General features: G+C 32.8%; 2 protein-coding genes across 3 annotated transcripts; one reads left to right on the top strand and one right to left on the bottom strand.

Moving 5' to 3' along the window:
- Nucleotides 1–3,177: 3,177 nt before the first annotated feature.
- Nucleotides 3,178–6,784, top strand: LOC125815341 (calreticulin). The gene is made up of 13 exons (XM_049494793.1): nt 3,178–3,353; nt 4,244–4,351; nt 4,476–4,668; nt 4,800–5,058; nt 5,145–5,201; nt 5,294–5,341; nt 5,434–5,520; nt 5,600–5,657; nt 5,750–5,817; nt 5,924–6,019; nt 6,105–6,182; nt 6,284–6,364; nt 6,466–6,784. The coding sequence occupies exons 1-13, from the start codon at nt 3,245–3,247 to the stop codon at nt 6,475–6,477; spliced, it is 1,254 nt and encodes a 417-aa protein (XP_049350750.1). The 5' UTR covers nt 3,178–3,244; the 3' UTR covers nt 6,478–6,784.
- Nucleotides 6,785–7,742: 958 nt separating this feature from the next.
- LOC125815355 (universal stress protein A-like protein) lies at nt 7,743–9,670 on the bottom strand. Of its 2 annotated transcripts, none has more exons than XM_049494808.1 (4): nt 9,342–9,670; nt 9,151–9,257; nt 8,941–9,059; nt 7,743–8,029 (listed from the first exon to the last, which is right to left on the bottom strand). In XM_049494808.1, the coding sequence occupies exons 1-4, from the start codon at nt 9,538–9,540 to the stop codon at nt 7,933–7,935; spliced, it is 522 nt and encodes a 173-aa protein (XP_049350765.1). In that variant the 5' UTR covers nt 9,541–9,670; the 3' UTR covers nt 7,743–7,932. The 2 variants fall into 2 exon arrangements, with proteins under 2 accessions (XP_049350765.1, XP_049350766.1); XM_049494809.1 differs by having other exon boundaries at nt 9,363–9,670.
- Between the last annotated feature and the right edge of the window lie 1,776 nt (nt 9,671–11,446).

Genomic DNA, 11,446 nt, shown 5'->3' with positions numbered 1-11,446 from the left:
CTTGTAAAAATACAGGATACGACTGCATACAATAAATTTTTGTGGTCTAATCCTTTCTTGAATCCGAGGCATAGTGAAAGTTTAAGGCACCAGACTGCCAAATTCATAAAACAAAAGGAAAGTTATGGATTGATGAAAATGTCAAAAGAAAACAAAGGAAAAACAAACGAGAATTGAACAGTAAGTAACTGATCAAAATTTTAAAGACATAAAGTTCAACATTTTAGGATATAGTGTATGAGCTCGAAAAATTATAATTCTGATCGGAATTGGTAATCTATAAATTATAATAATAACAAATCCAGCTAATAAAAGGAGTGGCTGAAAATTGAAATTGATAACTTCCAAATCAAGCATCCATTCAATTCAAAAATCTGCAAAAAAGACAAGTGCCGGCCCACTTGTCCTTATAAAGTGTACTCATTTTGGATAATAAAAATAATTTCCACTCTAAAAATAGATAAGTTGGATCTCAACAGAACTTCTGCAAAAATGAATTAAAAACTAAAACGTAGTTGATAACTTTACCCAACCCCTCTTTCTTTAAAAAATAAATTAAAGTGGATCTTGATTATGGAAATACTTGTTTAATTATTCCACCAAAAGTTGGTTGCTTTGGACAAAAGGTTACACATGTTATAACGTATATACTATCTAAATTCAGCAGGCATAAGTTATTTTATTACTCCACCGTTTCAATTTATATATCTTATTTTGATATGACATAATATGTAAAAAAATAAAAAAGACTTGTAAATCGTATAATCTTAAATTAAATATTGTATCAAAATATCATTAAATTTTATAATCTTAAATATACCATATGAAATGTTAAAATTAAATAATTACCCTAAAAACACTCTTTTATAAAACGGACAAAAAAAATAATAGTACCAACAAATTGAATGAATAATAGTTACTATTATACGTCAGAAACCAACCACATGGGTTGGTGCATGGTTTAATGGTATGAGAACTTTCTGCAGTTTTATTTTGTGATTATTATTCTCACTGAAGTTTTTGGACCCAACACAAATTAGAGCATATATATTCCGAATGATCGTAAATGGTATGTAGATACCCTTCGTCATACTTTTGGGACATTGGTGCTTCTGTCGTCCATAAACTAGAGCATATATGCTCTTCACTCGAACGGAAGACCAAATAGGGACAGGTGGCAAAATCTTATTCGTCGATCCAATATTTAATAAATGTCAGGTCGGTGGATAAGATTGTGACACGTGTATATCCGCAACCCGTTAGTTTAAAGGGTATATATGCTCTAGTTTTTTGACGGAAGGGACACCAATGTCCTAAAACTATGACCGAGGGTATCTGCATACCATTTACGTTAGTTGGGGGTATATTTATCCTTTTTCCCTTCAATCAATAATAGAGTTAATTTTTTTACTAAAAACTTAAAAATAAGCTATGTAATTTAAATGTTTTCTTAAGATTATATTTACATAATATAATTTTTTTAACGAATTAATATCAGATAATACCCCTTCAGACAAAGAATAGTTCCGCCTCCTCCTCATTGCTTGTTAATTGTAATGATGGACGGCTTGTGTTAATTATTTTAAAAGGCACCATACTAAAACATTACTGAAGCTTGAAATCTCAATGAAAATTAACAACAAAAATGTTTTTTTTAAAAAAAATAATAATTAAGATGTTCACAAATTGATTTGACCATGTTATTCTTTATTAAAAAACATTAATAACGAATTCAATAGATATAATGTGCTCATTAGCATCTTGCATTCGATCAACACTCAAATTTTAATAATTACAGTATGGATTTTCCATAATGGAATCTTTTTCCATTTCTTGACGGTTGACAAAACAAAAAGCAACCAAGATGAAATGGTAATAATATATACATGGAAGCAGATCTCGTAGAATGACAAGAGTTATATTGGCTTAATACGTAATCAATCTCTTAAAATTGTTAAAATATTTTATTTAGATATTCGAACTAAAATAATGTTCAATTGAATATATCAACTCTAATAAGATGTTTATTTAGTTATTTATATTCTTAGCAAAATTCTTATGTGCTTCAAGCCTTTGTTTAAGATTTACGTTTTCAAAATCCATAAATTAATTGCATACACCCGATATTTATATTAAACCGTATTCCAATTCAAGGAGAGACATTGACATTTAAAGTTGAAAATATTTTCTTTCTATGTGTGAAATTGTATTTGTAGAAATAAAAATATGTTTTTAAAATTTGTTGACCAACTTTTGCCGTAATGTACAAAAGATTGTTGTTGACAAAGAAAGGTCACTGCTAGAAGTATAACGATAAGCTCATCCACTTTCAAATTTTTACAATTTCCAAAAGAAACAATGTGAAAAAGTAATGAGCTTTGGAGAGGTTCTAATAAGCATATTTGACTTTTCAGAAATTCACTTTTTTTTAAAATTAAACTTCGGCCTCAAGAGGTAAATAGAATTTCAAAAACCGAAAAAATGAAATTGAATTATATAAGGGTAGAATTGAAAAAAATGTGTAATTACTAAAATAGTAGTAACGATTATTAATGGCATTTTGATTGTACAAGGAGTAATTAAATATTTTAAATTAACCTGTCTAATTTTTTTTTTTTGAAACAATACACATCACATTCTAAAATATTTAATATGAATCTTGACTAACATTTTAAAATATATTTTTTTATCACATTGATATAATTTTTTTTGTACGTTATATTACTTTTCATTATAATTTTTTAATATTTTAAATTTTAAATTTTAAAATATTAAATTAATTTAATTTAAATTTATTATTAAAATTAATTAAACTAACTCTCATTAAATGAATTTGACTACTATTTTGGAATTGAGTAATTGACAACTATTTTGAAACGGAGAAAGTAAATCCAAAGGTTAGAAACTTAGCATAGAGTATTTTGGCATGGCATTTGTGTGAAATTCATATACGAGGGCCAAAAAAGGGTAAATTCGTTATTTCGAAAAAATCATCGCACAAGTGCCAACGTAAATATGGTCATTCTCACTCGTGTAGGTTCCCAATAAGAATCAGCCACGTCAAGTTAATGACACTCTAATGACAGATGGCACATTCTTATTCGTTCATGCCATTTAATTCTTCCACGTCAGATTAAACCCAAACGCTGCCCTACGTATCTACCGAAAATAACTCTCCACAGTATAAAAGAGCGTTCGTCAGAGATCTCACAGTCAGTATTTTCCATCTCACACAATAGTGGCCATGGCTACTCGACGAATGAAAAGCCCTAGCTCTCTCCATCTCGTTGCTGTGTTCTCTCTACTCGTAGTCGCCGCCGCCGCCGAAGTTTTCTTCGAGGAAAGCTTCAATGGTAACAATTTTATCCATTTGTGAATTAATTTACGTCAATTGATTGATGTCACTTGGATCAATTTTTGTGATCCATTTGATTTTGGAGTGAATTTGTGGAAAATGATGAGGAGTGTGAAAGATCTGAGCTTAATTGTTTGTTTTTAGTTTGATCTGATGATAGAAGCTTGAAGTTTTGGAGTAGATCTGTCAATTTTAAGATGATATATGTAGATCGGAATGTTGTTTTGGCATGTTAGGTTTTTGAATTCTATGTTTGTGATTATGATTTGTATTTTTTTGAATGTTGATGTGTCTGAGTGCCATCGAGTATATCTACATTGTCTCTCTGAAGGAGCATACTCCATTTGCGTGTATTTTCTTGCGATGGGACTGCAATTTTCTTCATATACTTGGACTGATTGGTGATTGGTAGGATTGTTAGATCTTATCCGGTTTGCTATATGATTTAAAAAATCATGTCTTAACACTCTGACTAGCTAATATTGGATCTATATATTATACAGAATAAAATTTCGAAAGATCATGATTATTAGTATTACATGGATAAAGTTAATTCTTGACAATTCCTAGTATAACTAGAGCATTGCACTCTTGTATTGTTTTCATATACAATGTTTGTTGGCAGTTTGTTTATTTGTTGACTGGAAATCAAATTAGTTAGCATCTATTAACTGTATGTTCGGCTGAATTAGCAATCAATGTTAGTGTTTGATACTGAAATACATTAATGTTGCCTAGTTACTGAATTAGTGTGAAATCTATGCTTATATTCTGCTGATATTCTGTGGTCTGTTCTGCTGCATTAGAATTGTCAAGTTTAAATGTGTCAAATTATTCTCTTATGTTGGGCACTGTGAGGCTGATAAGTTTTGCTTCTTGAACTTTTAGATGGCTGGGAAAGCAGGTGGGTAAAATCTGAATGGAAGAAAGATGAAAACATTGCTGGAGAGTGGAATCACACCTCTGGGAAGTGGAATGGAGACGCCAACGACAAAGGTCTGCAATCTCTCACTAATTAGAGCCTAGTTACTTCAAGCTATAAGCCTTTTGATATCTGACTCTTTTATCTGGAGCTGAATGTTAAAAATAATAACATCTATTTACTTATTCTATATTTCAGGTATTCAGACCAGTGAAGACTACAGGTTCTACGCCATTTCAGCTGAGTTCCCTGAATTTAGTAACAAGGGAAAGAACTTAGTGTTCCAGTTCTCTGTTAAGCATGAGCAGAAGCTTGACTGTGGTGGTGGGTACATGAAGTTGCTTAGTGGAGACGTTGACCAAAAGAAATTCGGTGGTGACACTCCCTACAGGTTGCACATAATATTTTCTTGTTACTTTTTTTTTTTTACCATAAAAGCATTATTTGTTTTGATGTATGTTTTTACTTTTAAAAATGTTCCGTAGTTCATGAATGAAGTTTTTGATAAATGTTTCCATGCAGTATCATGTTTGGACCAGACATCTGTGGCTACAGTACCAAGAAAGTACATGCTATTCTCACTCATAACGAGACAAACCACTTAATCAAGAAGGAAGTCCCATGTGAGACTGATCAGCTGACCCATGTCTACACTTTCATCCTCCGCCCTGATGCCACATACAGTATTCTCATTGACAATGTGGAGAAACAGTCTGGTAGCTTGTACTCTGACTGGGACATTCTCCCACCAAAGAAGATCAAGGATCCAAGTGCCAAGAAAGTAATTCCCAGTGCATCATAATTTCAGAGTCAATTGATATTTATCTTTTTGATAGTGTTAATGATCAAGTTACATGTTTATTGCAGCCTGAAGATTGGGATGACAAGGAATTCATTGATGATCCTGAGGATAAGAAGCCAGAGGTATCCTTTGTATATTTTTTGAGTGGTTTGTCTGTGCCATTTGAAAATGGAGGAAGATGACGATCAATTTATTCAATCTGTAATAACTGCAGGGCTATGATGACATTCCAGAGGAGATAACTGATCCCGAAGCCAAGAAGGTAACCAGTTGAGCTTTACTTATATAAATCTTATATTAATACCTGGAATATAGAGTAAATTTTTTAATTACTGAGCCTTTTTTAAATTGCAGCCAGAGGACTGGGATGATGAAGAAGATGGTGAATGGACAGCCCCAACCATCCCCAATCCGGAGTACAAGGGCCCATGGAAGGCAAAGGTTTGTGGAGTCTGAACATTTAAGTTGAATGACTTGTCCCTGATTATGGTGCCTAATGCTTGGTCTTTCGTCTTTTCAGAAAATCAAGAACCCCAACTACAAGGGGAAGTGGAAGGCTCCTATGATTGACAACCCAGGTCCTTTTAGTTGTCAATACTACGTCTATATATTTTTGTGAGCTGACTTTTAGTATCACAATTATTGATATCTATGCTGTTTTTGTCTCTAGACTTCAAGGATGACCCAGATCTATATGTTTTCCCAAAATTGAAGTATGTCGGAGTTGAGCTGTGGCAAGTAAGGAATTTTCCTTTTCTTGTGTGATCTGCTGTAAATTACACCATTAACAATTTTGATTTACTGTGTTTGCACTTAATTGACATAAGCATAATGTATTTTGCAGGTGAAATCTGGAACCTTGTTTGACAATGTTGTGATATGCGATGATCCAGAGTATGCCAAGTCCATTGCAGAGGAAACATGGGGAAAGCAAAAGGATGTATGTGGTTCCTTCCTTATTCTCTTAGTGTAGTCATAATAGAATTATTGAGTCTTAATAGTTAATATTATCTTTAATTATGCAGGCTGAAAAAGCTGCTTTTGAGGAAGCAGAAAAGAAGAGAGAGGAGGAGGAATCAAAGAATGCTCCAGCTGAATCTGATGTAAGCCTCTAAATTTTCTTTGGAAAACCCTTTCTTACTCTATCAGTAAGCTGTGTTGTTCCTTGTTGTCTTGCTCTTATATTGTTTACATGTTTTTCCAGGCCGAGGAAGATGACGAGGCTGATGAGGCTGATTCAGATGATGCTGATGACAAGTCTGACTCCAAGGATGAGGACACACATGTAAGAATTGACAAATTGTTTTTTAACTTTCAAAACAATGGTGGCATCAATCTTTTCTTCTGGTTCTCAATCTGACAGTATGTACCCTTTTGTTTTTGCAGGATGAACTGTAAGGGCCAAGCATTTTGATTCAACTGACAAAGAAGCTACTTGGCAGTTCCCGGAAGATTTCCTCCTCCCTCCCCCCCCCCCCCCCTTTTTTTTTTTTTTTTCCTTATTAGTGAATTAGCCCCTTCCCAATTTTAGTGAAAAGACGGAGATTGAGGGTGCATGAGGTCTTATATGGCTGATTGCTTTGATGTCATTGGGCTCGGCCAATAGGAATACATGTTTGGTTTTGACTAGAATTTTAAACTAAATGGTGTTGAAATTACACTAGTTAATTTCTACCTAATTTTCTATTTAAATGGCTCCTTGTCTCGATTATTTACCGTATTTTATTGCTTGAAGCACCTGAGAAGATTAAATCTGTTAATCAAGTGTAACATTGAAAACTCTTCGAGCTCTGTTACAACTTGACCAGTAAAATTGGATGCTCACTGTTATCTTTAAGATTTATTCCTCTGTTAAGTATATCCTATCCAGAAATAATGATTCGGATTTATATAAACGTAACGTATTAGCTTTAATAACTTTTAGTTTACATAAACCTGACTAATAGAAAGGGAAAAGATGAGTTAAGCTCCATGTCTTTTCTCCTCCCTTAGCTTTGTTGCTTGTTTCCGGTCCATAACTGGTATCTACAGTTACAAATATTGCAACCTATTTATGCAGGAAAAAAAAATCAAAATTTACTACGTTTATTTGCAAAATTAGTAATGTCATAGGTTTTGTCAGCTTCAACTTTCTTCATGTCATTCAAAGATTTGAAAACTTTTTCATATTCTCACAAACATCAACATATCTGCTCCTATCTTTTCGAAGGAGGAAACATGCGCAGTACGCAGTCCACCAAAACCTTCTTTCCTTTTAAGTCCTTGCTATTACTCTTTTTTTTTACCATGATACGTTTAAGTCCTTGCTATTACTCTTTTTTTTTACCATGACGTATCACAATGTCATTGAGTTAGTTGGATTGGCCTGTCTCGATTCTCAGATACAAGTGTCTAAGCACTTCATGTAAACGTTTGCCGTGTAATGGTTTCGGAAAAGCATAATCAAAAGGAGGAAGATGTGGTGGCGTAACATTGTCTTGCAACATGACAACCTTACAAGTAAGATTCTGCAAATCTTTCTTGAAGCTAACTACGGATGGACTCTATTCAGAGAGAAGTCCAGCCTGAGAATCTATAACTATAGGTATAACGTTTGATGACCTTCTGCAATGAGGGATGACAACCATAACTAAACTCTACTACCATAACTGTAGATTTTGTGGTTATTACACAAAAATAGAAATTTAATATGTTGCCTCTAACATTTGAAAAGCAATCATACAATTATTAAGCAAGTTTAATTCAAAAGGTACATAAATCAAGGGAAGAAAAAAAACACAACAAAATCACAGCACCCTGCCTATTTAATTTACATTGGACGAACAATTACAAATTCCATAACGTACAACAAATCTATTTGCTTCTGCCATCAGTTTTTGGCTTTTTCACAATTAGAACTGGACACTTCACATTCTGCGCGCAGTGGTTGCTCACACTCCCAAGAAATGCCCTGTTATTCATATCAACAATTAATTAATTACTCCATAAATAGACACAGTCAGTAGAGATGATAAAATTAGTTGATGAAATCATAGCCCCCAGTTCATCCAAAGTTGGATTTGCCCTTTTATTAGCTCAACCCAACACATAGCCTATAAAAATTAGAACTGATATATATTCCAAATTGATTCATGCATGTAAAAAGAAATTCAAAAAAACATTTTCTTATGATAACAAAAAAAAATTATAAGATACTAAAACATTGTAAAAGAATAAATGAAACAATTAAAAGTTAGTGAGAATTTGTTGAGTTATAACTCCTATTTTAGCCCATTTTAAAGCATGTAATTTTGGGTGGGACAATAATCTATTTATTTATTAACTCAATCCATTTTGACCAACCCAAATTCAGCTCAACCCGCTCATTTGCTACATATAAACAAGACACCATTACATAATCATGGAAAAATCCTTACGTAACTATGAAAATCTTGGGAAGTTCCATACTATAACTATGAATAACAAATCTATCTGTTAAAATTTGTACCAAACAAATTAGGACAATAAATAATGATCCAATCATTTTATACTAGGCTCTTTTTGTAATTAGCTCTAAAAAAGGAGGACAAAACTCTAGTACCATTTTTAGCATGCTATACATATTTAACCATAATAAATTGAGGAAAATTTGTGCTCTTGACAAATCTTGATTTTCATTGTAATGATTTTTGACTAAATATATCTAGCCTTCAATCTAATAAAAATGTACACATGTCTATGAAACTCACCTGAAAATGAACTCACTGTGATTAGGAAGTGTTTTACCTCATTACCTAATATAACTTTCCGGCATGAATCCAAATTTAATCTAAATACGGGTATTAGACACTTGGCGGAAAAAAAAATTGAACGAAGTCTTACCTCTTGATGACACCATATCCATGGCTTCCCATGACGAGCATGTCGACATGTAACTTCTCCGCCGCCTGACAGATCACGTCCCTTGCATCACCATGCTCTACTATCGTCTCCACCTTAACCTGTATACAACGCAGCAACACACAAGCATTACCTCTCTACTAAAATTGACCAATTTACCCTTCATTCATCAGCAAATCTACAAAAACTAACCCCATTCAAAGCCTCGCAGGCTCGTTTCGCCTTCTCCATAACACACTGTGCAACTTCACTGCTGTACCTCTCCATGGTCGCCAATATATCAGATGAAACCAAATACCCTGAGATTTCAACAAAATTACGAGAACTCGCCAATTCAATTAATCACATAATAATGAAATACTCATACTGAAGTTTTTTTTTACCTTCAGGGTGATCTTTCTCACCTGTTCCGTCTAAGGTAGAGTAAACAGCTCGAGGTGGTATTGAGTAGAGAAGGATAAGGGTATCATTGCAATTTCCGGTGATTATGTTCTCTATGCACCATGAAAGGGCGTAACTGCTCTCTTCACTCTCATCTACGGCGACCAAGATCTTGCGTTCCTTTGCTGCTGCATCAGCCATCCTTTCAATTCAGAACTCACAATTTTGTAATTTTAGCTGATTTTAGGAAAGTTAAGGGAATCAATATTTATAGTGTTGTCAGTAGACGGAGTGTGAGGAATTGGAAGGGACTAGGGGGCGGCTGCCCGTGGATTGAAAAAACTGTTGGCGGTTTTGTGGTTTTTGCTATTTGGATCTTTTGGTTTTGAGTTGATCAGTTTGACCAATTGATTGACGTGTTTGTGCATAGGATCACAAAGAAAGGAGTATGGTGTGGCATAGAAAAACGTTACTATCTTCGCCAATTGAAAATACTTTTAAACTTGATGTAAATTATTAATTTTATTTTTAAATTATTAATAATTTTTAAAATATTTATTTACTTGACGAACTAAATTTAAATACATTCAGATCACCCTCGATTTGTCACAAGACATAACAAATGGTCTCAAACTCTTGTATATCATACAACTCTTAATAAAAAGTTGAGAGAAGTGTTGAAAACACTCATAAACTTGGCTAGATTTTATGGATGTATTTTACGCATGTTATAAGATCGGGGTGTATTTAAGTTCAATTGGTTAAATAAATAAATATTTTTGTAAGGATAAAACTAATAGTTTACACCTAGTGTTTAGCGGTATTTTCAATATTTCTCACTTTATAACTTTGTTTCAAACATATTATGGTTTGAATTTTGAAAGTGAAATCTTAAGTTATTTTTGTAGCTAGTTGAAGTTATATTTAATAAACAATTGCACAAATTATATTACACGAAATTACCTTATACAAATTCCAAATTATACAAACGTATCGCAAATTATACAAATTTGAAACCCCAGCCCACGTAATTATCATTGAATGTTGGTCGCGAATGATAATTAACTAAGACTATAGCTATGATGACTAATTAACTAGTATATGTTTGCTTAACCATGTAATTTCAAATTTATTTTTTTTTCATTTTCTTTTTTCTCGATTTTTTAGTGTAAAAATAAGAGAAATAAAAAGAATGAAGTGTGAATGGAAAAATATTAAAAAGTTAAAAATTAAAATTCATTTTTTCCGGCTATTTTATAATTTAATTTTATATTTGCAAAAAAAATATTTGGGGCATCAATAAAATAATTTAAAATATAATAAGTGAAAAAAATATATTTGATCATCAAAAATCAAAATAATAAATTAAAATTAATCCATGAATAAAAATTATAAAAAAAAGAGCAATTTTCACATATATCAAACACAAAATTCATATTTATATGTTATAGTAAAGTTTGCATAATTGTGTTCCATAGCAAACATGTATACTTCGTTATACATATACAAAAGAAAGCAGTTGTATAATCTGCTTTGGTATGCATATACAAAAAGATCAATTGTATAAAGTTAGAGAGGTGAGTGAACGAGCAAGATCTGGGAGAGTGGCGAGCGAGATTTGGGAGAGGGGAACGAAAATATATGTATATATACAATTTTCACGCATTTTATACATTTACGTTTTTGTATAAAGTGAGAGAGGCGAGTGAGAGAGCGAGATCTGGGAGAGGGGAACGAAAATATATGTATATATACAATTTTCTCTCGCTTTATACAAACACAAACGCATTTTATACAATTTGCGTTTTGTATAAAGTGAGAGAGACGAGTGAGAGAACGAAATCTGGGAGAGTGGCGAGCGAGATCTGGGAGAGAGGAGAGAGGGGAACGAAAATATATGTATATATATAATTTTCTCTCGCTTTATACAAACACAAACGCACTTTATACACTTGCGTTTGTATAAAAAACGAGAGAGGCAAGGGAAAGAACGAGTGTGGCGAGCGAGATTCACTAGGAGAGAGGTGAAATAACAACAGTTTGCTATGAGGTACAATTAAATCAAACTATATTTATAGCATTTAATTTGAATTAATAGTTTGCTATT

This window comes from Solanum verrucosum, unplaced genomic scaffold (genome assembly GCF_900185275.1).
Source record: "Solanum verrucosum unplaced genomic scaffold, falcon-dt-bn FXZP01000261.1, whole genome shotgun sequence".
NCBI lineage: Eukaryota > Viridiplantae > Streptophyta > Magnoliopsida > Solanales > Solanaceae > Solanum > Solanum verrucosum.
Note: the sequence above shows the minus strand (reverse complement) of the source record. Positions and strands in the feature narration are given on the sequence as shown.

Bases quoted from the DNA above. Each gene is read 5' to 3' on its own strand.
- LOC125815341 (XM_049494793.1), top strand. From the start codon at position 3,245: ATGGCTACTCGACGAATGAAAAGCCCTAGCTCTCTCCATCTCGTTGCT. The intron at 5,521-5,599 runs GTTTGTGGAGTC...TCGTCTTTTCAG, and splicing joins AGGGCCCATGGAAGGCAAAG to AAAATCAAGAACCCCAACTA. The intron at 5,818-5,923 runs GTAAGGAATTTT...TGTATTTTGCAG, and splicing joins TCGGAGTTGAGCTGTGGCAA to GTGAAATCTGGAACCTTGTT.
- LOC125815355 (XM_049494808.1), bottom strand. From the start codon at position 9,540: ATGGCTGATGCAGCAGCAAAGGAACGCAAGATCTTGGTCGCCGTAGAT. The intron at 9,060-9,150 runs GTTAGTTTTTGT...CGTTGTATACAG, and splicing joins CCTGCGAGGCTTTGAATGGG to GTTAAGGTGGAGACGATAGT. The intron at 8,030-8,940 runs GTAAGACTTCGT...TATGAATAACAG, and splicing joins GGATATGGTGTCATCAAGAG to GGCATTTCTTGGGAGTGTGA.